The following is a 27043-nucleotide window of genomic DNA, read 5'->3' on the forward strand; positions in this document are numbered from 1 at the left end:
TCTTTCAGCTTGCATATAAAGCATGCCTTCAAACTATACTTCCAGCCACTAGAAGAATATTTAAATTTTTAAATTTAAGTCTAATTTATGTAAATATACCTTATTTATATATACCTTGTTAAATGTACCTTTGGGATAACACATTGTACTTACAAAGAATTTTAAATTGTTTAAAACCTAAAACTTACAAACATGAATATCACCAGGGTGGGTATTCTTTATATTTTCTTATCATCCTTATACTTTCAGTTTATGAAACAATACTGTTTGTGTAGTTACTACCTAATAGACATTTTAATAAAATTATTCCTTTAATTGCTCATTAAATTTCAGTAGGAATTAAAGAAGGGGTGGTGATCATAGACGCTGACAGTACCTTCTGCTTCCAGCCACATATTCATGCTCACAAAATTAGCCAGTATAACTGGTGAGGAGGGGTGAGACAATTAATTACCTAAGATTAATCACTGTCCTGGTTCTGCCTAGCAAATATTTAAGGTAAGGCCTGATGTTCTCAAACTATTACCGTGAAACCTATATGGAATAAAATTCAAAAATAGTTACAGGTACAAAAATATGGAACATAAAATATATGTCACAATATATACATATTTTTTCTTATGTTCTTGAAAGATATATTTAGTGTAAATGGCAAGAATTGTATATAAGAAGCACCTATATTTCAAAAGAATAAAGAAAACTTTTTTCACAGATCAGGTTATGCCTTTGCAGAAATAAGATGTAGTCAACCAACAAGTTTTCTCAAACCCCTGAGTGAATATAATGAAGTTGCAAGGTTGTAGAAATAGCAGCTGTTTATATATCAAACAATTATGAAGGGACTGGAACTCTGTAATATTTGTAACTAACAACATACCCTGTCTTACTTTCATGTTATTTGGGGACAAAGACAGGAAAATCTCAATAAGAAGAATGCAAAAACTCAGTGGCCTACGGTGCAGACAACTGCTCTTCACATAATCAGTTTCACAGCAAAAAGTAGCAGCAAACTAAGTGAGAAGGAAGCACAATTCACAGTTTTGGGGAAGGAAATATTATACTGGACAGTAAATAAATCTTCATTTTACAAGAATGAGAAGCTACCTGCACTATGACCTATTTGCAAATATTTTTCACAACAAAGGCATGAAGTGCTTAATTTGAGAAAAAAATATTGCAAAGCAAGTAATCCCGGAGAATCATTTTCAGTTACTTATTAGCAAATAAAAATTTTTAAAGCCAAAGCATTTAAAAGGATAACTATTTCTGGATCCAGTTGCAAAAGAATATGTAGCACTTATATATTAGACAACTCCACTAAACAAAAGCAAAGAAATCTTAACTAAAGTATGTACTATTCATGTGTGAATCATTCAATACTATTGTGATATGAAGGTTGGTCATATTTATCTGAAAGTCATGTTTGTTGCACTCAAAAATTTTCAAGCTTCATTACAGTTAGTGTAGTGGTGGTTGAGTTAACTCCGAAATCCGTACACGAAGACTCAATATTAAAAAAGGGTCTTGGAGATTATTATGTAAATTTGAGTCTTATTTGATACTACTGTTGAAGACAGTAAATCATTGGCCTGAAGGTAGAAAATTAGACACTTGTTAAACAGAGCAACTATTTAAGAAATAAGAATCAACCATAAATCTAAAAGTGAACTTTTCCTTCTGAAGTTTCTCTGAGAGGTAAGAAAAAATTTCAGTAGGAGGAAGCAAAGGCCCTTCCAATAATTGATGCTAAACCAATGGCTAGGTATGCACAAAACAAACAAACTCAGATATGAACCATATTTGAAAATGAATTCACAATGGCCTCATCTTCTTTCTGAAGACAGTTGACTCTCTGAATGTTCTGGACAAATATTGGAGACATTTGTAAATTTGGCTTAGGAATTAGGATGTCAAAATCATAATCCATAAAGAATTTCATTTTTTTAATATACTTTTTTATATATACTTTTTAAATATACTTTTAAATATACTTTAAAGTAGGAAAGGAAACAGTATTCAGTGGTATATCCCCAGAATATTCAGAGAATTCTGAAATACTAATTTTATAAAATTGAATGAATAGAATATGAATAGAAATCTCACTAAGATTTATATATGGTTAACAGATGCAAGTTGGGGGAAGTAGGAAAGAATACAGACAAGGCTGAGAAATATCTCCAAGAAAAAATTGTCCACTATTTTAATTATTTCATATTTTGACATGTGTGGCTATATTCATATATTAAATTTTGTATACATAAAATATGAAAATGTTACAAATCATATAACTTAAATGACTGTCATTTACCACGCTGTGATATTTATATCAAACAAAGCTATCTGTCATGGCAGTTTATGTATTCCAGAAATTCAAATATGCTGCATCGTAGATATTAGAATTAATTACTTTACTATTCTAGTGCGTGTTAAAAAAAACACCTACATAATACATTTCTCTTTATAATTGAATCCTGGATAAGTAAATATAATGATAATGAAGTAGGGCCCCTCACAGCACGACTTTCTCTTAGCAACTTCCTATCTTGGTTTCAATTCTAGTATTAGAACTTTCAGTAGAAAGAGGAATTATAGAGTGGTAACCCATTTACTGAATCTATATTAAAAATAATGAATAATCTTAATTTAATGTTATATGCTACTACTTTGAAAGGATTTACTAATAAGAACTTGTACTGGTAATAATTATGATTTTTGCACATTTTTGCATAATCTCACCATATTATATGTAATTGTTATTGTTCCATTTTGGGTGGTATTAATTTATTCACTTTAGATCCCAGTTGTTGTTCCCTCCTGCCTCTCCTCAGTCCCATTCTCCTTTCCCTGTCTCTCATTGCTCAGAAAATGTGATTTTCCCCCACCAGGCACCCACCCACCCTATCTTATCAAATCTCAATAGGGCTGAGATCATCCTCTTGGAACATGGGTTCAGAGGGCAGTTGCAGGAAGTGGGGGAAAGCTGGAGTCAAAGTCACATGGCATGATATCTATGTAGATTTACAGTTAAATTCACCTCTGCAGTGGTGAAAATCTCAGTCTCACAGCAAGCTGAATATGTTCTGAAAAAGCCATCACTACTGCTGAGCTCAGGTGGTGGCTGTGGTTTCAGAGTGAGAAAAAGGTGTAGGAAAGGAGAGTTTTTTTATGTTCCCCAATAGCTTCAGCAATGTGATGAGACATTTTAGAAGCTACATGTCTTCAGAAAAGTTGGGGTCTGAGTTGAGGACTCCTTTCATGGGTAAAAAGAGAAATGTGTCCCAGATGGCTCCAGGGACTAGAAATTACAATATCCAGATCATGAGTCCCTTGAAAGACCACCAGGACCATGCATCTGAAGCAAACACACATGATTTTTTTTCACACATGGTTTTTATTACAAGCTTGATCTTGGATTACAAAGCTTCCCTGATGCAGCAGGTTAGGAGAGTCACCCCAAAGTACAGGGTCTAGGGGTTTTTAAAAGATAAAATTCAAACAGGATTTTCCAAGCTTTGGAGTTTTAGGATTGGATAAGAGGGTGGGCAGGAGCATGACCTTTACATTGATTGGTCCAGGCATGCAGGCCTGACCACAAAGAGGTATTTTTATCTTACAAAAACACAGCTGATGTTCATGGCCCCTTTTCTGATTGGTTGGCCCCAGGTGGTGTTTCCTGGCTGTTCAAGCCCTGGAATATGTGCTTTTCCTGGAACTCTGTGGGTGGGGTGTGTGTGTGAAGGTTACTCTTAGGACATGAGTTTCGCAAGGTGGGTACTCAAGACAAGGTGGGATCTGTCTTATATTTTCACATCCTCATAGATATGAGCTGGCACAAACTGGTCAAACATATTACATGTCTTTCCAGTGGCCAGAGAACAAGCCTAATCGTCATGATTTCACCTGTTAACAGTGTTTTTGCTGTCCAAGAAAGAGGGAAAGAAAACCATGCCTGTAATAGAATGAAGTCTCACCCAAGGATGGTGTCCTAGTGGACTTTGGTGGAAAAGCTGACTACGAAGGGAAAACCTACCAATCAATAGGTCTCTGTTGAATGGAGTTGATGTTATCCATAGGTCATATAGAATGCAAATTGTTGTGGGAATTTGGATAGGTACAAGGAGTTCTATAGGAAAGCTTTCAGTGTTCCTAGGAAATTCTGGAAGAGCCTTCCGAGTAAGGGACCACCAACTTTATTATTTTTTATTTAAATAATTTATTCTGAATCCATCTAAATTGTTATCCCCTCACTTGTATCTTCCGGTTCCCCCTTCCTCCCTCTTTCACTCTATTCCCTTTCTCTAAATCTGTGACAGAAGAGGACCTCCTCCTCCACCATATGATCACAGCCTATCAGGTTTCTTCCTCTGGGGACCACCAATTTTAAATATTCAATAAGTACAATACAACATACATGGTATAAGATTTATTGTAGAAGCAGGAGGGGAGAAGGAAGATGGGGTACCCGAGTGGGAGGAGAGAGAGAGAGAGAGAGAGAGAGAGAGAGAGAGAGAGAGAGAGAGAGAGAGAGAGAGTGTAAGAGAGTCAGAGAAGAGAGAAACTGCTGGCAGATGATATCATCAGAGGTCACTAAGCAAGCTGGGGCCAGGCCGTTTCTATGCCAACAAGTATACATGTAAAACTGACCTTTCTCAGCATGTATTTGCTGTATGTGCAGTGACTGAGTCACATTTACGCTTATGATGCATAGGTTAACTTCCTCCCTTATTCCTCTACCTTACATTTGGCATGTAAAACTCAGCATTTCTCCTTTATTGGCGTTCATAAGGTGGTTACTTAGATTTGAGAGGACAAGGAAAGTGATTTACTATCACGTGTTGCACATATGCATATTAGAAAAACTGTACACCTGAGAGCTTCTTTGTATTCCTGTGGTACAGCTGATATCATGAGATTACATTTGAGGAACATACTCATGGCAGATGTTTACATTAAATTACAAGACATGCTGAGTGAATGCTTATGAGATAATAATATCAAATTTATCTATGCAGAAAATAGAACTGGTAAAATTTTCCTCAAGAAGAATCTAAACTTTAAAATGAAGAATGAGCCACTGTCAAATCAAGTATTTAAAAATTTGTCTCAAAATACTATTTTTGCTATCACCTAATAACTTTAAGCAGTATTTTTTTTTACCATGTTTCACAGGTTCATTTCAAGAGAAATAAATCACTTACAAAGTGCAACTAGAATATTTATTTGAATGCAGAAGTCAGTTCATAAAATTTGAGAAGAAAGGTATTGAAAAGATGTGTAGCTAATAAAAAGAGTCAGAAACCTCTAAAAATAGACCATACCAGATAATGGCGAGAAGTGCCTATTTCAGAAGTTTTCTATTTCTTGAATTTTTCTTTATTTCAAATGAATCAGTCACTTCTGAATTGGTGTTCTTATCTTTTCTTAATGAAGCTTCTGATTCATTTTTCTTTGTTACTTTTAGATTTGCAATTCTTTTTAAATGTGTTAAGTAAAATAGAATTACATTACTCCAACTCACTTTAGTTTATCCAGAACCTCCTAACTTCATTCCCTAAAGCTTGTCCATGTCCTCCACTAATCCCAAGTAAATAATTATTATTGCATGCATACATGTAGTCTATACTCTGCAAAAATGAATGTGTGTGTTGCCTTCACCAACAGACTTGCTTCTCCCATTTCACTGACAATCACAGGCTCTTAACAAGCAGTTTGTGACTGGATGATACTGACGATTCCCATGAAACACCCTGTGCTTCAGATATCACCCATTATTTCTGCTTATGCTTTTTATTTAGCTTCTCTGCCTTAATTCTGACTTGTTGATATTCTCATCTGCATTCTTCCAACACAGAATCAGTAAGATTAGTTTTTCTACTTCTATCAGAACCTGCCAATGCCATTTGAAATCCAGGAAAAAAACTCTTTATTATGAATAACAGGCAATAGTATCTTTGAGAGTCAAGGCATTCTAGTAATAACATAAGGGAAAAATCTACCTCTTATATAAAAAAAAATAAATTGAATGTAAATCACCCAAGCACAAACTAAGGAATAGACCTAGTTACATCAATTCTCTCATGGGAATATCCTAATTCATTAAGATGAAGTAGGAATTAATGGTACTTTATATCCTTAATAAATGCACAAAATATTAAGTACTGGCACTCATTTATATTGATATTCCCTTAAATTTGAGACCACAATACCCAGAGGCAAGGTCATGGTTTCCCCTAATGGTTTTGGTGTATAACATTCCACCCTGTAACCCAACAGCAAACACTGTTGAGATTTTGTTTTGCTTTATTCTTTTCAAGGACATTTAGTCCTTGACCAATAATAAAACATTTCCATCATACATTTTTTAAGAAATATTCCTTCTGAGTTATCTCCCCAGGCGCCAAAGCTCGGCAGCATGAGGACCTGAATTTTAATTCTCAGGATCTATGCAAAGCCTGATACTATACACAGAGACCTGTACTCCAAGTGCTCCAACAGCGAACTGGGAGAAGAGATCAGGAAAACCCTGGGAACTTTTAGGCCACCTAGCTGAGCATACACAGCAGTAAATATGAGAATTTGTCTCAAACAAGGTGAAAGGTAGGGACCTGCATCTGAGGTTTTTCAATGAACTGCCCAAAAGGGCCATTGTATATAGACCCCACAATCACACATTTGAATAAGCATGCACACAGGCATACACACATCATATATTTAGTCAAATATACACACCATATGCATACACTAAATAGAGGAAAGTATTTTAATATAATAATAAAACTTTTAAATAAAAACATCAACTCTGTTTTCTCACTGGTTATTCTCTCTTGAGACATAGGCCCTATATAAAGAAAGCTAATTGAACTCTAACTTCTTGGTGTGTTTGCCCATTGTGAACCTGGGAAGAATATGAGAATATTGTCACAAAAATACTAAATTTCACAACTGCCAAGGAAGATATTGTAAGGTGTAGAATGTCGCTCCTGGAAAGGCACAATGGAGCTGAGCTGACTAAAGGCTTACTCTCAGTAGCTGACACTGGGGGTTGGGGGATTACAATCACATGTTCTTTCTTAATTACACATGAGCTGAAAGAGAAGGATGAGAGAAGTGTTGAGCATAGAGTGATGGAATGGGCCCTTTAGAACTTCTATTGATTTAAGGTTTTTCTGCTTTAAGGGTGAAAGAGATTGGGACAAAAGTAGACTGTGTGCTTGGATTTCTTTCTTGTTACTTTGTCAAAGATTTGATGTGCATATTGGTTGCGGTATTTCCTTTAATGCCTTCAGATTTCAGAATCATCTGGGGAAAAATATGTGACATGTGATGGCATTTCCCAACACACAGTTAAAGATAAAAGATACATGGCTTTACAACACAGTGCTAAGCCGTGAGTGTTTGCTCCGATGTGATGTTTGTTATAATATTCATTCTCTAGCTTTGCTGCCAAGATTCAAAGCTAATGATTACCATATTATTTATGTAGTCTTTATTGGTTTTTTGTTAGATCTTCAATTATATATTTGATTATTTATGTAATTGAAGCATGATTCTCTGAATTTATAACCATTTATTAAGCACTTTAAAAAATTTTTTCGGTGTTGTATCTAAGGTGCTAAAGCAAACTAGTGTGTCAATGTTCTGTTTCTTCTGGTTTTGCTTGCAAGCTATGAACTAAGTGGTATGATATAGGTAAGAGCTGTGCAGTCTGGCAATATAGCAAACCATGCAATGCAGGGAGGGTTCTCCCTCAGAAATTATCCACAGTAAATATTGAAGGGGTCATCTTATTCTAAATGAACTGTTGGTGTTCTGGAATGAGCAAACATGGAGTGTGATAAGCAAACTGAGTTTAAAGGAGTCTTGCAATGCCAGATATGCATTAGAATTTTTCATGTGAACAATTACAAAAAATTTTAAGACGTAAAAAACAAAACCCTCCGAACAAATTTTCTATTTGCCTTGAAAAAAAAATAAATGAAAAGGAGAAAAGCTAAAAGCAATCTGATAAGAAAGAAAATTTGGAGTAGTACAAGCTACAAAGCTGTCATCAAGTCATGAAGGAACCTGGCTAGAGGAGAGTATTGTTTGTTGGCTAAAACCCAGGACTGTGATTCAAGGACTGGAGGCTCATATGCATGTCATACTTTATATAGAATTTGGATGCTCTGAGTTCACAAAGAGCTGTCTCCTTCAGTCAAGAGAAAAGCTGAAATGGGTTAATTGAGCTTGAGGGAGCAAAGATGTGATAATTTACAACACAAGAACTGCACATACCATCGTGCTAGCAGAAGCCCTGGTGTGTGGTTCATCTGCAGATCACTTCTTCATTTACTCTTTCAGTTCACCTCCCTAGCTTCATCTTTGCCTCTGCCTCATCCTTGTTTTAGTGTAGAAGAAGAGTGTGTAGAAAAAGGAATGGAGTTCTTGCTTAAGAAAAGACAGTGGGAGCCTCCCATTCTCCGAGGATAAGCTGATGAGGCAATGGGGTGGTGTGTGAGGGTGGGACTAGGAGGAGGAAAGAAATGAGTGGGGCTGTGATCAGACTTTAAAATGAAGAGAGATATAGATTGACAGACAGACAAATGGGTAGATATATGATAAATGAAAGAGACAAAGGAGGGGCTTTGTATTACTGACAGTGAGAATGCCTTCAAGGAACAAGTTCTAGTCACGTAAATTGACTTTACTATACATTCAGTATGAAAAAATTATGAACAAGGTTTATAATATGATTAACTGAATAAGCTGTATGCTAACCTATGAGAATAAGGTTAGTGAAGAGCTAGGTTGTGATGGTTAATTGCAACTGCCAAGTTGACACAACATGGACTCCCCTGGGAAGAGAGACCCTATGAAGGATTGCCAATATCAAATTGCCCTAAATGCATGTCTATAGGGAGATGTCTGAATCACTTGTTAATGAGTATGTAAAGACCCAGTCCTCTGAGGGGAGCACCATTTCCTGGGTTGGGATTTTGCACTGTATAAGTATAGAGAGGGGTCTTAGCACAGTGAGAATGTGTGCATTCATTTTTAATCCTGCTCTTCACTGTGGGTATGATATGACTTGCTACTTCATGTCCCTGCCGCCTTGATTTCTCCATAACGATGGAACATAACCTGGAACTGTGAGCTGAAATAAACCCTTTCTCCACTGAGTTGCATTGTCTCAAAAAATATTGGATCACAGCAATTAATGAAGCTCAGATACAGGTCTCAGCGTGAAGTAAGCTTTTCATTTATTAATTAGTGGTGTAGAAAAATCCCAACATTTTGTTTAGTTTTCCAGAGCAATTGGTATTGGCACTATGGAAAACCAGGTTTTTATTTGTGCTCCCTCTAACTCCATCTTTCCATTTCTGAATAATTCTATAATTTTAGTCATCAGCATTGCATTTTTTTCTTCCTTTGCCTACTTTTTCCTATTCTTCATTGTGGTATTTTCTAAAAGACACTTCTTTTTAGAAGCCCAGTTACAGCTTTTCTGTGTCCTGCATATACTCTTCCCAGATAGATTCATAGAGTCCTAAATTGTCAAATGCCACTTGATGCTTATAATGTACAAATTGCTCTAAATATTCTGACATATACAGTTATGTCTCCCTATTTGTTCATATAGATATCTCACTAACATCTCACATTCTCTTGGGGTGTGGAATCAAGACTTTTTTCTGTGCCACTCTGGCTGTCCTGGAACTAACTCTACAGACCAAACTGGCCTCAAATTCATAGAGATCCACCTGCCTCTGCCTCCCAAGTGCTGGTACTAAAGGCATGTACCGCCACTTCCTAGATAACATATCATACTCTTGATTTTAATTTGAAGCTTCCTACCCATCTTTGGTCTTATTTGTCTTATTCAGTAATATTCACAGTCTCTTATCTAGGCACGTAAGCCACAAGCTGAGAATAATCTATGATATAGTTAGCCAGTGTTTCCTATTAGTTCTGACATCAAGATAGATCATGAGTACATTTTCTTCTCTCCACCTCTATGTTTTGAACGTTAGTTCAGTCTTTCACAAAACCATTTTACATAATGGTCAATTGCTCCCTATGTCATTTGAAGGAAAATTCGAACTCCTATAGAATTCCCAGTCCTTATTTATAACCTCACGCCTGAGCTGCAACTGCTTATTAATAGCCTTTCTACCACTTGCTTTCATATTTCTTCTATGCCAAAAAACCTTTAGGAACCTAGTGTTTTGAATATATATATATATATATTCATGATTTCAATAGGACTTGAGGCCATCATAGTGGGAAGGCAGTGCAGAACAGCTGGAAAGACCACGTGGCAGCGCCAACCGTACCGTAATGAGCAGGCAGCAGGGCAAAGCAGGCCTCCCCTGCCCCTAGTGACCTATTTCAACCAGCCTGGCTCCCATCTCCCAAAGGCACCAAAGCCTTCAAAATACAAAGATGAGAACTCAGTGTTGAAAGCACAAGCAAGATTTATAGTAAGAAAAAAAAAGGAAGAATCAATTTTTAATGTTTGACAAATACAAAATAAATCAAAATCAGAAAACAACAGCGATAGAGGGAAAAGAGACAACATAAAATGGGTTCTAGCTACTCAAGGAACAAACTAAGTGGCCAGTTAAATCTAAAGATAAGATTGGCTATATAGTTTTGTTCTAATGCTGTGAAGAGATACTATGACCAAGCAAATCTTAAAAAGGAAAGCATTTGATTGTGGGCTTGAAGTTTCAGGGCTACAGTGCATTATTATCATAGAAGGGAACTTGGTAGCAGACAGGCAGGTGAGATGCTGGAGAAATAGCTTAAAGTACTGAACCTCAGTCAAAAGACAGAGAGACACTGGGTTTGACATGGGCTTTTTTAAACTCAAAGTCCACCCCCTGCTGATGCAACTCCTCCAAAAGCTCACCTACTCCAGCAAGGCTACACTTCCTAATCTTGGTAATACTTCTTAAACAATTTATCACCTGGGGACTACACATGCAAATATATGAGCCTATGAGAACTTTTTTTCATCCAAAACACCACTCTGGATGATCATTTAGTTGAAAGTACTGAAGATCCCAAAAGCAAAATGTTCAGTTAAATGTCAGGTTGAAATAAATTTCAGTGAAGTAAGGAATGGTTACTGGGTATGGCATACTGAGAAGGAAGTTAGGGTGCAGTGTGTCAAGGGCAGGGCTGTGTGAGAGTTGTGTTGTTTACAGAAGTTTCCAAATGGCAAAACAACTGATTGAAGTCAGCCTAGATTTTGTGTATTATAACTCCGCAATTTTGAACAGTTTTGGCTTAAATTTTTTCCTCCTTTAGGTACCCTCATAAGTTTAGAGTTCTAATAAATACAGTCAAGACAGGAGGGCTTCATTTGATGAATGACATTTGGAAATGCCTGCAAAATAAAACAAAAGTATCAACCAACTGGAAATGCTCACACAGAGTAGATGTTATCATCATAAAATCAATTAAGTATGCAGTATGGAACCAACCACAGGAAGGTGCTAGCAATTCACAGAAATCAGTCCTTTGCTAGCCCAGGGGAAGGATATTTGACTTAAAATTGTTCTTTATGGCTAAGCTGTAGATTTAAGTTTTAAATTAACTCACAAATCACTATTGTATACTTAAGTGTTTTTTGTATTTTAGATTTAGAGTAACTGATATACTTAGACTATTTAGTGTTTATTTATAATAACTGACGTTTGAGGAAGACTATCAGTATTCTGTGTGTGACAATGACTGACTTATTTCCATTACATCCTGGTATAGTAACTTACACATGATGCTGACAGGGACAGTGTAATTAATGTTTTAGTAACACATTCTGTAATCACACCTATTTTATACAGGTAACAAATACTGGGTGTTCAAGGACACAACTCTTCAACCTGGTTACCCTCATGACTTGATCACGCTTGGGAATGGAATTCCCCCTCATGGTATTGATTCTGCTATATGGTGGGAAGATGTCGGCAAAACCTATTTCTTCAAAGGTGACAGGTCAGTATGTATGTGGCACACTGTAGACACACACATTAGCAGTTAACTAGTGATTTTAAAAACCAACGTCTCTACTCATTGATATGCAAACACTGTGAATGGTGACGTGTGTGTGTAAACACAGAAGTGTGCTGGAAACATTGTTGCAGTGCATTTTAGATAATATATTTAAGATAAAACTTTATTTACTGTGCTTATTGTAATATAACTAATTTATTAATGTAGACATGTCCATTAACCTATATTCTTTTTTCCACATGAGTTTAATATGCTATGTGAGCTATAAATAAGTATACGTGTACACAGATGGGCATGTAAATCTACATCCCTCTTATAGATATTCCTATAACTTTACTTATGTTTTTGGAAAAATATTGTTAATAAAAATATGTGTTTTGCATTCAGAGTTAAATTTTGTCACTTTTGGTACAATTATGACCATTTTCCAATAATTTTAATTAATTTCCCGTTTTGCAAGGTAGGACTAAGAAAAATAATGCTGTAAAAAATGGGTTCATATTTTAAAGAAGTAATGTCTTCTGCAGATACTAGCCAGCAAATGCTATGAAATATTAATAACTCATTATATTTCTTGCTAGATGTTTAAGTACTGTTGTTTTATTCCATATCATTGTTAACAGTGTCCACATAACATAAATAAATGGTTCATCCTAACACATACAGTTGGTACTCTATAACAGTTAAAATATGAACTTGAATTTTTGTTAATTTAATGTGAAGTAGAAAAATTAATAGAAATGACATTTCTAATTTTAATTGTGCTATTATCATCAGGGCCACAGTATGAGTCTCTGTATTCATTCTTTGTAAAGTTCCTTAAAATGCTATTTACATATTTTTATAAGTAAATGTATTAAATATGCACCGATGAAAATAGGGCTTTAATTTCCAACATACCAGTAAAATTTACTTTATTGTCATTGTATAAAATAACCCTATCAAATCCCTACTACTCTAGGAGAAAAATAACTATGACTAATTATTGTTAACTTGCAAGTTTTAACTGGAAGTGATTTTAAACATTTATCTCTACTCGAATGGAAAGATCTCAGAAATGGCTTATATGGAAGAGAATGCCCATATGTGGGTCCCCTAGTAAGAGCAGCAAGGCCTGTTCCTGACATGGACTCTGTTGCCTGTTTTTGGATCACTTCTGCCTGGCAGGGCTGCCTTGCCTGGCCTCAGTGGGGGATGATATGCCCTGTTCTGATACAACTTCTTGTACTGGGGAGAATTGTGGGGGACTCATTTCTGAGGAGTAGAGAAGGGAGAATAGAGAGAGGGAGGGTGGGGCTGGGTGGAGAAGAAGGAGCAGGCGACAACGGATGTAAAGTGAATAAATAAATACATTTTAAATGCCCCTTTATGCATTCATTGTGTTTCTAACATTATATAGGTTAATTTTCTATTGTAAAATGTCATACATTATATTACATTATAATAAATTCAGGACTCTCCTAAAATATTTCTAAATGAATCACTAACAAAATTATCCATCCAAGGCATGTGAACTAAAACCATAGAAAGCAGATGGAATTCCAAAGAATAAAAATTGATACAAATATAATAAATGATGAATTTTATTAGAGTATAATAATTATTACTAGTAAAATCTAATCTGCAGGTTGACAGCATATTCCCTTACTGCCATTCTTATTTTGAGAAAGATTTTTTTTTTATACGGCAGAGGTTGACTTCGAACTTGAAATCTTTCTTCAGTGTTCTCAATACTCGAATAATAGGCCTGTGCTACTACACGCAGCCTAATTCTAACTGCCTAAAGAGACTACACGATATGAGACAGCCCTTTTATTTTCAGTAAATTTAATGCCACATTCCCTAATAGCTCTATATTGGTCCTAACCAAGCCCTTCTTAGTTCATTCATAACAATTTTAACATATGCTAAATATCAGATCCTATATGATAAACATATCACAGTTGAAAAGATCACAACGCTCCTGTTCAAACCAAAGGATCTGTTGTATTTAGTGACACATATTCTTTTTGGAAGAGGTGAATAATAAGCTATAAACTAATCAATGACCTCAATTGTTTTCATATTGAAAAATGACATAAAAATGTACATGAAGACTACTATGAGACCAAGATTCATGAGAGCTGAGGTGATAAAACAGTGAGTCCATGTGCAATGACCCCAGTATATACTAGGATTTCAGTCTTTAATAGAGCAATTCATCACTGAAATAAATTACTTCATATTTTCAGATATCTTCTTTTTTTTAGAATGAAAGAATTTTTTAATTTATGTGATGGTACATGCAAAACTTGTTTCTTATGGATATGATTCATGACTATGCCTGAAAATTGCTTATATATTTCTGGTAATGATTTATTTTGAAATATTGCTTACGATTTTTTTTTCTCACAAAGTATCCTAATTAAGGCTGTAGATATGGCACCATGATTAAAGGCTCTTTCTGGACTTCCAGAAATCTAAGTTTAGTTTTCAGCATCTACACTGGATGGCTTTAAGTGTTTCAAACCCTAGCCACAGGGTATTTCAAGTCTCCTTTTGAACTATTGAGGTCTCTCCACACATGCAATATACATTCACACAAACACATACACACAAATTAAAATAAATCTTAAAAAGGATTTATGTAATTAAAATCATAATTATACAATAAAGATAACTGTGAAAGCAGATGAAAAAAACCATAATGCCCTCTATCATCCTTCATGACTTACTCACTCTTTGGCACAAAATTATGAGTTTCTTATCGAACGTCCAGTTTTCAAGTGCCTTAACTTATTTTATTTAAAGTGTTAAAATATGAATATGCTTTCTTAATTGTTAATGAATCCATATGTTCAGTTTTCAAGAGAAAAATAAAACTATAACATGTAACATTTTGTTGATGACAATATCTTCAAAATTAAAATGAAACCCATGTTTGTTATAAATCCAGTTCTTTTTATAAAATACTCTGCATAGATAGACTTGAACAGCTGTAATCCATTTCATGATTGTGAGCTATATAGCAATGCCAAGAGACAGACAGACTACGAATTTAAGCTTACGTTTATTTTCTCAAATTGCAAAATCACCTCAAACTCTAATTTCCATTACTTGCTTTGAGAGAGAAATTTATTTATTTTGACTAATTCTCCTAGGATGATATTCCTAAATGTAGCTTGTAATAAAAATTTACACTGCTTGAATAATTTCTGAAAATGCGACTGTTATGAGTGCTACATGGCAGGCAATGGAACACATGACTATGATATAGGTGTTTGGAAGAATATTGATGACTCAGTAGTCTATGAGTGAAGAGAAGATGAGGAAGGAAAATTGTTCCAAAACAAATAAACTCCAATATTAGAATGGATTCACAGTGTAAGAATGGCCAGCAGTGTTGTCTTCATGGGCAAGCTGTGTCTAGGAAAGTACTAGGAATAGCATGGCTCAATATAATACTGAACTATGAATTGAAGGGTTAGGTTAAAGTTAAATTTTACTATCTTAACATAGAGGAGAGATAACTTAGGTGTCAGTGCTGTATCATTGATCGAACTAGCGGCCACATCTGCTATAATTATTGTCTGGACATTATATCAGGGGACTTACTGTACAATATAAGAGAACATTGAGGGATTTAAGGGAAAGACTGTATTGTATGCATTTAATCTAAAGGTATAATACCCTGTATAAAGAGTAGATATTATGGTATTGAGGGCTGCTTGTCAGGAAAGTAATCTCTAAGCATGAAGTGATGTTATTAAGTGTTACGGTATCCATGGGATTTTAAATTTTTCCCACAATTCTAGTTTAATATTTAACAATTCACTTTAACTTACATTTATATCATCTAAAAATGTGTGTATACATGACATTCCATTATTTAATATTTTTTCACTTGAAGGAAAATCATACCAAGTAAACTTTGATCTTATACCAATTTCACAGTATGATATACTGTGTACATATATAGATTCAATTTGTGGAGAAAATGTGTTTTTTACACCCATGCTAGTAGGTATTGTCTTATTTGCCAAATTATGCTTGGTTTGGTGCAGGAAGCAATTATATATGCCATTAAATTGAACTGAAATATTTACATATGGCAGATCTTTATATTATGATTAGTTTCAATTCCTGTTGCTTTGATTTTAAAAAAGTCCTTGACAAAACCAACTCAATAGGAAAAGATGTTTATTTTGTCTAACAGTAGAAATACTGGTTCATCATGTTGGGGAAGTGAAGGTAGTAGGTGATTGAAGAAGCTTGTTACATTACGGACACAGAAAAATACCAGGAAGCAAGCCTATTGCATTCTTCATTTTATACACTGCATGGTCCCCTTTCTTACAGAGTGGTCCTATACACAAACACCAATTTGTATCATTAAGATAATCTGAATCCCTCAAGTATGCCCCGAGACCTAACTGGAACATCAGCAAGGTTGAAAATTATTAAACATTGGAGAGGACAATCAATTATGCTCTCACCACTCACACCTATACACTCACTGAAACTAACTGATCGCTTCTTTCTTACTATTTCTCAGTCACTGCTGTTCTCTCCCTGCTGCACTTTCTCTGCTTCTCTCTCTCTCTCTCGTTCTGTCTTACTGCTGCTTACTCACTGGTGATCACTCACAGCTGCGCTCTCATTGTAGCTCTTTCTGTGCTGCTCAATTTCTGCTGCTGTCTCACTGAAGCTTCCTCACTGCTGCTCACTCCTGATGCTCCCTATCTCTGCCCCTACTTTTGCTATTACTCTCACTTCTTACCTCAGATATCAATTTTTCACGAAGGACTTACTTTCAAATGTTTTAATATATTGCTTTATAGCATTTTATGCATTGTTTTCCTCATAGCTGTTCCTATCTCCTGTCATCTTATACCTTCTTTGATGTTTGTGTGTCTATATCATCATATATCCAAAAATCTAATGTTAATAAAAGCTAGAGCTAGCTTGTTTTATTCGGGGTTATATCTTTAAGAAAAATAGCATTCAGCATATATATGTTTCTGCATGTGTAGATGTATATATGATATTGTGTGGCACTCTTATGAATTATGAGTCTACATGGATAGCCTTCTCTACTTAGCATTATTATTAACTTTAAAACATTGAATACTTATTTTGCCATATGAAGGATGTGTATAATAATACATTGTAGAAGACACGAGATAAATTTTATGTCAGTTGTTGTTCCAGTGATTTCAATCAGTTTTTTTTTTTTTTTAGCCAGTGACAGGTGCAAAAGAATACAGTATTCATTTAGTGAAAATGTAAATATTTGCAAGACTGATGTACTTTATACATATATTGTTGTGTTTGTTCAATTTTAGATATTGGAGATACAGTGAAGAAATGAAAACCATGGACCCTGGCTATCCCAAACCCATCACCATCTGGAAGGGGATCCCTGAATCACCTCAGGGAGCTTTTGTCCACAAAGAAAATGGTACATAGTGCACACACTACTCAGTTCCTAAGATTTCCATCTTAAAATCACATCATTTTATGTTAAATCAAATAATTTAAAAATACCGTGCTGGAAGTATGAAAAATTAATATTCATATTTATAATTTCTGTTTATATTTAGTGTTTTCTTCTTATGAATTTACATTTAATTTTATGCTCTGTGCAGTTTTAAATTTGACTTACTTAGATTTATTTAAATTCATTAAGAAAAAATATAGATAGTGGTTTACTAATGACAAATAGATAGTTTCAGTAACCTATTACGCAGATCTATTAAAATTCCTGAAAATGTTCTTATAACAAATATATGTGTATCAGGAATTTGTATCAAAGATTGGGTCCTAACTACAGACAATTGCAATGTCACTTTCAGCTAAAGGTATTTAACTGAAGACTCCCCTCAGCACAGTCAGACTAGAAAGGCAATGTGGATGTCATCACAAGAAACAACATAGAAGATTTACACACTATGTTTGATAATCATAGATCTAAGAAGGTAGAACAGTAAAATGTTCTCTAGTTGACTCTTTCACTACTGTCAAAGTATGCTCTTGGAATCTTCTGCTAAGAGTGATTACTTTTATTTCATAAATTTAAAACTAAGGTAAAGGTTTTAATGTGTTTCATATCTAGGTTCAATGTCATTTCTAATATAGAAAATATCAATTTTGTTCCTCCTTTTCAACCATGAAATATGACTTTCTGATGCCATATGAATGATTCCTATGTATCAAATATAGTACATAAATTCATTTAGTTTTCCCATAGAAAGGCCTCTTCACCAGTAATCATCTGTGTTAAATAGCTTATAGATGAACATAAATTAGAAATATTTCTAAAATTTGATACTAAAGCACTTAGCAACTATTGAATGTCTTCTTATACACACTGTATTAAAAAAAAGAAAAAGAAAAAGTTAAAAAAATTTCCACATTACATCAATGTGGTCTGTGACCTGTTGCATCTTTCTAAATTTCTCCCTTTGTCCAAACTGAGTGAACACTAAATATAGCTTTCTAAGCTTTCATGTTGTAATATTTTTGGGTGTTGTTGTTGTTGTTAATTCTTTTTCCTTTTATCTAATCCTGTCCTAAGTAATTACAGTAATTCAAATTCCATTTGCTCACTCCAACTAAGTTGAATGATTTCTTCTTCTTATCCGTCATTTCTCATCTGTGTTTTTACAGATTCTTAGGTTTTTAGCTATCCTAAAACTATGGCAGAAAGTTAGCCTTTCCTTCAAAATATTCTCACATTCTATACTAATCAAATACATTCTTTATTTATGTTTACAGTTTTAGTTTAAATATATCCGAACCATTTTTCATGGCTCTCTTTAAGATTGTTGGTTCTTTCTCTAGGTTCTGTTGAGTGAGTGAATTAATTATCCTCCTCTCCCTTGTAAAATTACAAATGCAACTCACATATATGTTGTGTAACACTTAGTGTATCTAATAACATTTACTGGGCACTAAGTAAATTCATACAAGAAAGAAGAGAACATAGAATGCAGGGCTACCATTGAAATGTTCTTCTGTGGTAGAGTGTTGCAGTTATTTTACCAGTATGGCCAAATAATGTTCGTATTAGGCCTAAAAATTGTTATGGCAATATTTTCTAACCCACTAGCAATCAATCAAGACACAGACACCTGTAATATTTTAAACTATCCCTATCCCCTAAACTACTTCCTATACTGGAGCAGGTATCCCATATCTGCCCCAATTCTATGCCATCTGCTTCTAATAATTTCGATCAAGCTACCTCCCATCCATTATCCCTAATACTTGCTACTTTTCATCATCTGGGCCAAGTCTCTATTCTCATTGGCCATGTGCTTCTCCTCTACCTAACCCATGCCCATCCTTTTCCTCCTCTCTCTTCTAGTCTCTCCTCTACCCAAGATTCTTCCTGTCTCCCCAAACCCAGGAACCTTAGCCACACCTATCTTATTTTCACTGCCCAGGTGTGATGGCCTTTTATTGGTCAAACAGATTAGGCTCTTAGGCAAGGTTCAGGTGGATAACAGAGACAGCAAGCAGTAATTAGCATCAACATACATCAGACCAACCTTGCACAGTAGACTGTCTCATTACTTTGTGAGGACAAAACAGTAGAAAGAGCCTCATAAGGCCCAAACTAATGTAAACAATAGAAAATGTATTTAATTGTTATTGATTTTTTTCTTATAAGTTTTCATCATAAGAACCCTAACACAGGAATAGAAGAGCAAAGCTATTTGCTTTGCTGAAAAGTTCATGAACTCAAATTTCACAAGTTAAGATAATAAACCTAAAATGTTACAATTGATTAGTTAGAAATCAGAATTTGACAAATGTCTCCTGCAAAGATTTTAGACGACCTCTTTTTGTCCCACTGACCAGCTTTATGACACTAATAAATATAGTCAGTAAGTGTAAATTCAGTTCCTGTGCTTGGAGTTTGTTACTGTAAAATTTGAATTGTAGCCTGGTCTATATGGAAGAGGCTTCTTCTGAACATCGGTGTTTTGTCCTTTACCATTATAATAATTAGTATTTGCTAAAAATTAGAGATAAGGACACTGGTAGACATCAGTTTCACATTTATAACCACTAGCAGTATTTTCACCTGCTTTGAATATTTAACTATAAGCCAATGATATTCGTCATCTGTCATCATCTCATAGTCTGTTATTTAAGAGGTCCTCAGCATTTCTCTTCTAAACTTGCTGAATAAGCACACTGTGTTTCACTAGAGTGATTTATTACTGGCAGAATGATTTCAATGTACACACTCCTGGTTTCCCTTGATGAGTTGCTATGACTAAATAATTATTCTTAAAAATTAAAAGCCATAGCAGACTTTTGAAACACTGAACACAATAATGTTCAATATGAACTAACCAGGAATGACCTGTTTTTATTTATCAGAAATATCTTGATATTTTAGAATTCTTTATCCCAGGAGTGACTCCTATCTGAGCAGTGCTGTTAAAAAGGCAAAGTCTCATGTTATAACTCTAGCTGTGGACAAGTGAATAAGTCTCACTTTGTCTTAGTCATACGTATTTGTCCCTGACCCTCAATAACTCTCAGGAAATAAAAAATATGAAATAATTCTTCTTAAAAGTGTAGCAGTTATGAAGGCTAAAAGTAGTGTTTTTTTATGATGTAAATCTTCCGTCAAGACAGCATATAATACCAATTATCATTTTGTTGACTTTTTAAATTTTTAAATATTTGTTTCATATTTTTTCTTTCTTATTATTTTCTTTTCTACTTATACATTTATATCATTACATATATATACAATAAACTATCTATAGCAAGAAGAACGATGAAACAATCAGGATTATTATAAATGTTATATTTGGCAACCTTGAAGAAAACATCTTTCCTATCTTGGTGCATCTAAACATTTTTCATTTTGAACTCTTAAGCTGTAACACAATATTCAAAATAGATAATTCCCAAAATATATTTTTTTACTTAATACAGCACTTTTTCTGTTTCATTGTTGATTTTGATTTTTGTTTTTCCTAAAAACAATAATCAAGTCCAAGTAGCAGAATCACAAACTTTACTAGATATGTATTAAAATGTTGAAAAACCGTCCAAGAAAATCCACATGTTTATGTATGTTAGGAACTTAAAGCATCTATTATTATTAACTATAATACTTTGGATCATAAATTACTGAATGATTTAAAACTTCTCTTATCAACTTTTCTTAAATGAAATAAACGTAGTATTCAGAACAGTTAAGGATATAATTGTGATGTATTTTCTTTTTATTTCTAAAACATTTAATAATGAATTTTAAAATTCTATAAGGTTAGCTAGGTAGCATAAAATAAGTAAGTATTACAAATAAAGACAACAAATGGAGAAAAGACACAGTAGGCAAGACCTGCAGCCAGAAATGAGCTCAGTGCACAACATGCTAAAAACACCTGTTTGCTTGTTAAAATTCCCAACAGACAAAGAAAAGACCTCCATTCCACTGCTTTCTCATAATTTCTTACCCAAATAACAAGGGAGAACACAAAAAAGCCTAATACTAAGATATTGAAAACATGCCCTGAGGTGTGAATAGGTGAGAAACATCTCGATTGTTTATTGAACAGTCTCCTCAGTGGCAAATCCTGGATCAGTAGTGGTTCAACTTTCGAACAATTCTGTATTATCAGATAAAATGCTATGATATGATTCTAATGTGAATTATATGCTAGTACTCCTATAAGCCATTAAAAAGATGAGACTCTCTTTACAGTCTGCAACAGGAATGCATATAGATACCCTGCTATCACCAGCCCAAGTTCCCTGTAAGTAGCATATATTTCAGTCATACTTTTTAAAGAAAATATGAGCCAGGTTTGGTGATATATACCTGCAACCCAAACATTGAGGAGGCTGAGGCAAGGGAATCAATTGGCCTGTGTTTGAGGCCACTCACATTCTACAGAAAGCTGTAGGGCAGCTTGGGATCCAGATTTACACCCTTACTCAGACAGGAAGTGGTAGATGGAAGAAGAGAAGAAAGGAAGGAAGGAAGCAGAAAAAGGCTCAATTCCTGGAATGCAGCACCCAGAGCCTTTGTAAGACAGCTCAACTGGGGATTGTGTTTTCTTCCTTTAGAAATTGAAAGGACTTAGGATCTTAAAATACATGTTTTGAAGGGGTAGCCTATGCCATTAACATCTGGATGCATATACAGGATCACAAATGAGTGGTACCTCTCTGGTATGTTTTCTCTGCAGGCTTTACCTATTTCTACAAAGGAAAGGAGTACTGGAAATTCAACAACCAGATACTCAAGGTAGAACCTGGGTATCCGAGATCCATCCTCAAAGATTTTATGGGCTGTGATGGCCCAACAGATCGAGATAAAGAAGGACTCAGCCCACCAGATGATGTAGACATTGTCATCAAACTGGACAACACAGCCAGCACTGTGAAAGCCATAGCTATTGTCATTCCATGCATCTTGGCCTTATGCCTCCTTGTATTGGTTTACACTGTGTTCCAGTTCAAGAGGAAAGGAACACCCCGTCACATACTGTACTGTAAACGCTCTATGCAAGAGTGGGTGTGATGTAGGGATTTGTTTTTTCTTTCTTTTCCAGGAGTTTGTGGTAACTTGAGATTCAAGACAAGAGCTGTTATGCTGTTTCCTAGCTAGGGGCAGGCTTGTGGCAGCCTGATTCGGGGCTGACCTTCCAAACCTAGAGGGTTGCTGGTCCTGCACATGAGGGGAAATACATTCATGGAGAAGCTTCCATGATGCACAGTATCTGCCGTTCTTCAGTCCTCTGTCTTTCTTTGTCATTCAGTTCTAGGCCTTTCCTCTGCACGCTCAATGCCCAGTCAAATTTCAGGATTAACTGAAGAAGAGGAAATAATGAAGAAAGATTTCTTCTTAATTTAAAAAAAAAATACTTTTCCTTCTGAAATCTGAGCCCATATCTGGGAGAGAGAAAGAAAAAGAGAGAGAGAAAGCGAGAAAGAGAGAGAGAAACAAAACAAAACAAAAAGAGCAAATCAGAAAACCCATAGGTTTTTGCTTTAAAGCAAAAGAAGAAAGAGTTTAAAAAACAACAACAACAAAAATCCACAATTGAACTTTCAGGAGAGTGTGAAGACCCAAAACAGCTTTGTCTCCAAAGAAGATAGCTCTGTGATCACTATGGATAGTCTCCTGCACATCCTTTTGTCAGGTGGGAGATCTGGAACATACATACAGGACTCTAGACTGTTGGGACAGCCATTTTCCAACAAACAAGGGGCCAAAATATCTGCAATATAGTAACAGCCTTAATACTACATGCGTTTTTGTTTTCTACAGCTGTTCTCAGCTATGTCCACAGTGTACCATCACCTCCATACTCACAGCTGTATTCAAACAGGACCTTTCGATTGTTTTGAAATGTTTCTCAACCCCCTCTTGCCTGTTGACCAAGCATCATTGTGATGTTCTTCCCAGTTGTGTTTAGGCCTTTGTTCCAGGCCTTCCATTGGTCTGTCAGCAATACTCAGCGCAAAGTAGAGCAAGAAGCAGTGTGTCCCTGAAGTAATGAAAGTGATGGTTATTTTATCAAGATATGTGACTCTGTTACTACATTGGTGTAACCCTTTGAGAACTATCAGACCAGCTCACAGAGTCAGGAGGGCCAGTCTTGCAATATGGTCATTTGTAGAACTGGCCATTAAGGAAAGCCATCACAGCTTTAAGAAGTTCAGATTTGTAAAGGATACCTTACAATCTCATGTAATTCTTTAATGACTGACAGTACTACATAAATGCTTTTATAACAAGCAACAATGATGTGACTTGCCAAAATTTTTCCGGCAAATAAAAAAAGATATTTTATTAACAATATCTCACGAGAGTGAAATTTTATTTGAATAATTGGTTAGAACAGCCTAAGCTTTTACTTCTTCAGACTTACTGATTTATTTATTCATTTAAAATCCATTGCATGAAAATCCAATTCGCCATAAAATATGTAGTTACCATCGCTTGGTTAAAACTGAATTAAAACGGTGACTCTGAGTTTGCATGAATACCTTCCAATGCATTACCTATTGCATGTCAGCCATAGTTCTCAAAGGGTTGGTGTGGCTTCTGGTATTTAGCCATCCATTTGATCACTGACAGAGCCAAGAGGCACCAAAGCATTCCCTTGTTGAGTGTAATTTGTCCTAACAGCAGTATTGTCATTTTCATGTGACCTGCAGAGCAGGTTTGTATCAATATTTTTTTCCTAGAGAAAAGTCAGCAACTGACAGACCTCTTTATTGATTTTAGGAGCTGCTTCTTGCAGTGAACGGCTTTACAGCCACTGGGCTGTGAACTTCTTAGAGATGGTCATAGGGAAAGCACCCCACGAGGTAGACAATAGGCTTTGTGTGAAAGCCAGCTTTGGAGGGGATTAGCTTTTGAAACAATGAACAGCTTGCCTTGAACTTGATATTGATCTGTTGACTGTCATTAGCAACAACTTCAATCTTGTCTTCTGTGAAAATTTTCCTCGAAGAGTCCTGTTTTGTGTCTTTGCCCTTTGCCCTTTAACTTGCAAACTGGCACAAACTGAAGGAAATCTGCTGTCACTTCTCCATCGGATTGTTATTCTCTAAAACCTAGTAAGCAAGAGCTGTTTCCTTCAAGTGGAGGGAGAGTTTGGGTACTGGTTCTGTGGGTGGATGCTTTGCTCTCTACATGCACACTCTGAATATGCCCTATAGGTAGAGGTATTTTTATTTTTATTTTTTAATTTTAAGCTTAATTTCATCATTTTAGTAAAAATTACAAAAACCATAAGAAAAAAAAAAAAAACCTCAAATACTTGAATGGCCAGTGTGGCTTTTATACAAAGCAGGAATTTTATACTAGTGAAAATTTCTTACTCATTTGCTAATAATACACATTTCCAGATGATTTTTAATGAGTGTAGGTATACATTCTTATTTGGAAATGGATAGTTTGGCTGCCTTGAATTTATATTTATACTCAACATAGCATGATAATTAGAATGCCTTTGGTTAAACTACATGTTTATGATTTGGTTGGGGAAAATATTTTCTAATCATGGGTGGCATGCTGAATATCCTTGCAGACTGGTATTTCTTACAATCTGAGCATATATCTTGTAAGAGTTTAAAAAAAAATGGACAGTTAGGAAAGAGGAATGGCTTCATGGCTTCGTAGCACCACCTTATGCAATGCAGACTGTACTTCAAGAAGACATCAAAGCTTTTGAATGTGAGGGTAAATAAGAAAGGGGAGGGCAAGGATCAGCCCTGTAGCTCTATTTCAGTACTTCCTTTCTAGATGATGCTAATAATATAGAGTTAGTTATTACAGAGCATGGAGGACTGTACACATAAGCCTGTTTATACAGTGTTTGCTTGTTAGAGGGTTTAATCCTTTCAGGACCTTGATGTCAAAAAAAAAAAAAAAATGACTGGAAACTTTTTTCCTAATGATAGAAATGAGTAACTGTAACATTTTTGGGACATGTGCAAATCATTGAGGAACTCCATCAACGTACATTGAACATTTTTCTCTCTGATATAAAAAAATCAATAAGCAATGTATTGCCTCCTTATTCATTCATCACAATACCTTGATTCGTCATAAGACTGTAAGTACCTAAGGGCTAGAAAATAATCATAGCATTGAAACAGAGTCTTTGTTATGCTTGAATTCTGGTAAATATCATAGATGTGATTTGGGTTGTGTTGCCTTGATTATGAGAAGTCTATGTACTAAAAATGGCTTATATGTCTACAATGTTATAAGATCATAAGTGATAAGAACTAAGGACAATATAATCAAAGACCAATGGGGTTCCGTTGTTCATTTTATGCCAGTCACTCTATAGTTGCTGACTCTTCTTATCCTTGGGATTTGGTAGAAAAAATGCAATGCTAAAGAAATTATAAAGGTGAAAATACTTCATTAATCACATGAAAATAGCAATTAAAATTGTAAAAATGAAGTCCTCTGGATTAATAGCATAATGTCTGCTTAATATCAATGGAGACACACATCCTATCAAGTGTTCTTCTGTAACCTCTAAATGATTAACACAAAAAGCTGAGACCTACTGTTCCCAACCTGAAATGAAAACATATTCATGTTCATAAAATAATTCGTCTGTTTCATTATTTTTACCCATATGAAAATGAGGTAATAATTTTACATAAAATCATTTTAGAGTTTACAAGTTCAGGAGAATAATGTTTCTCTGTGCATTATTAATCAGACTAAGACAGATGATCAGTTTGAATTCTCTATTAAGCAGTGCTTCCACATAAGTTCTATAGAGAAAGTTGCAATTTTAGGTAACTGCTCACCCATCTGAGAACAGAGTCTTCTGCAGAGATGGCCATCACACAGGTGAAGACAGAAGTACTTTGCCATGGTTGGGGTTACAGAGCTCAATTAGAGCACAAGAATACATACTAGGAAATACAGCTTATGTTACTAATCATAAAGCAGGGTTTGCCAAATCAAATGGAATAAAGTCCTAAGTAATTATCACCAAATGACAATTAGTAAGTAATAAAAAAAATAAAGCCAGATTGACTGAAACAAGAAAAATGTTACCTTTATTACTCAAGTGGCCTACAATCTCTTTTATCAGCACATAATTTGGCTTTTTTTAAATACAGTATGTTTAACTTTATATTATTTCTGTGAAGGACTAAAATGCAATGTAGAAGGTAAGAACATTGCCCAGATTCTACTGTTCCGTGTGATATATGATGAGGGTGTATATATTGGATCCTAGGAATGGTAATGTAATAATCTCAAGTTCCCTGTGTTGTGTTGATATTCTAATATGGCACAAAATCAGATCTTACAATAGAGTAACTGGTGCGCCCATATTAAGTGAACCCATTGTGCTATCTGAAGAGGAATACATGTTATACTTGAATAGATATGTGAAACAAAAGTCATGAAAATAATCATTTTTTAGGTGTTTGGTATTTATTTCGAGAAACAAATAAATGCAGTGATTTGCTGTTAGTTTTGAGTCCGTGAGATTGTAGCCTGGGGTTGGTAAAGGAATGTTTACGGTGGTCACAGCAAAATGTT

At 35.1% G+C, this 27043-nt stretch overlaps 1 protein-coding gene across 1 annotated transcript in view; it reads left to right on the forward strand.

Annotated features, from left to right (window-relative positions):
- Window positions 1-25900, forward strand: part of Mmp16 (matrix metallopeptidase 16) — a 243938-nt gene extending 218038 nt beyond the window's left edge. Inside the window, exons 8-10 of the mRNA XM_051160589.1 lie at window positions 11829-11979; window positions 17322-17437; window positions 22200-25900. Of these exons, the coding sequence (XP_051016546.1) occupies window positions 11829-11979; window positions 17322-17437; window positions 22200-22534 (602 nt within the window). The 3' untranslated portion in view covers window positions 22535-25900. The remainder of the gene's footprint in view (window positions 1-11828; window positions 11980-17321; window positions 17438-22199) is intronic.
- The last annotated feature ends 1143 nt before the right edge of the window (window positions 25901-27043 follow it).

The sequence above is a fragment of the Acomys russatus genome, chromosome 2 (genome assembly GCF_903995435.1).
Source record: "Acomys russatus chromosome 2, mAcoRus1.1, whole genome shotgun sequence".
Classification (NCBI taxonomy): domain Eukaryota; kingdom Metazoa; phylum Chordata; class Mammalia; order Rodentia; family Muridae; genus Acomys; species Acomys russatus.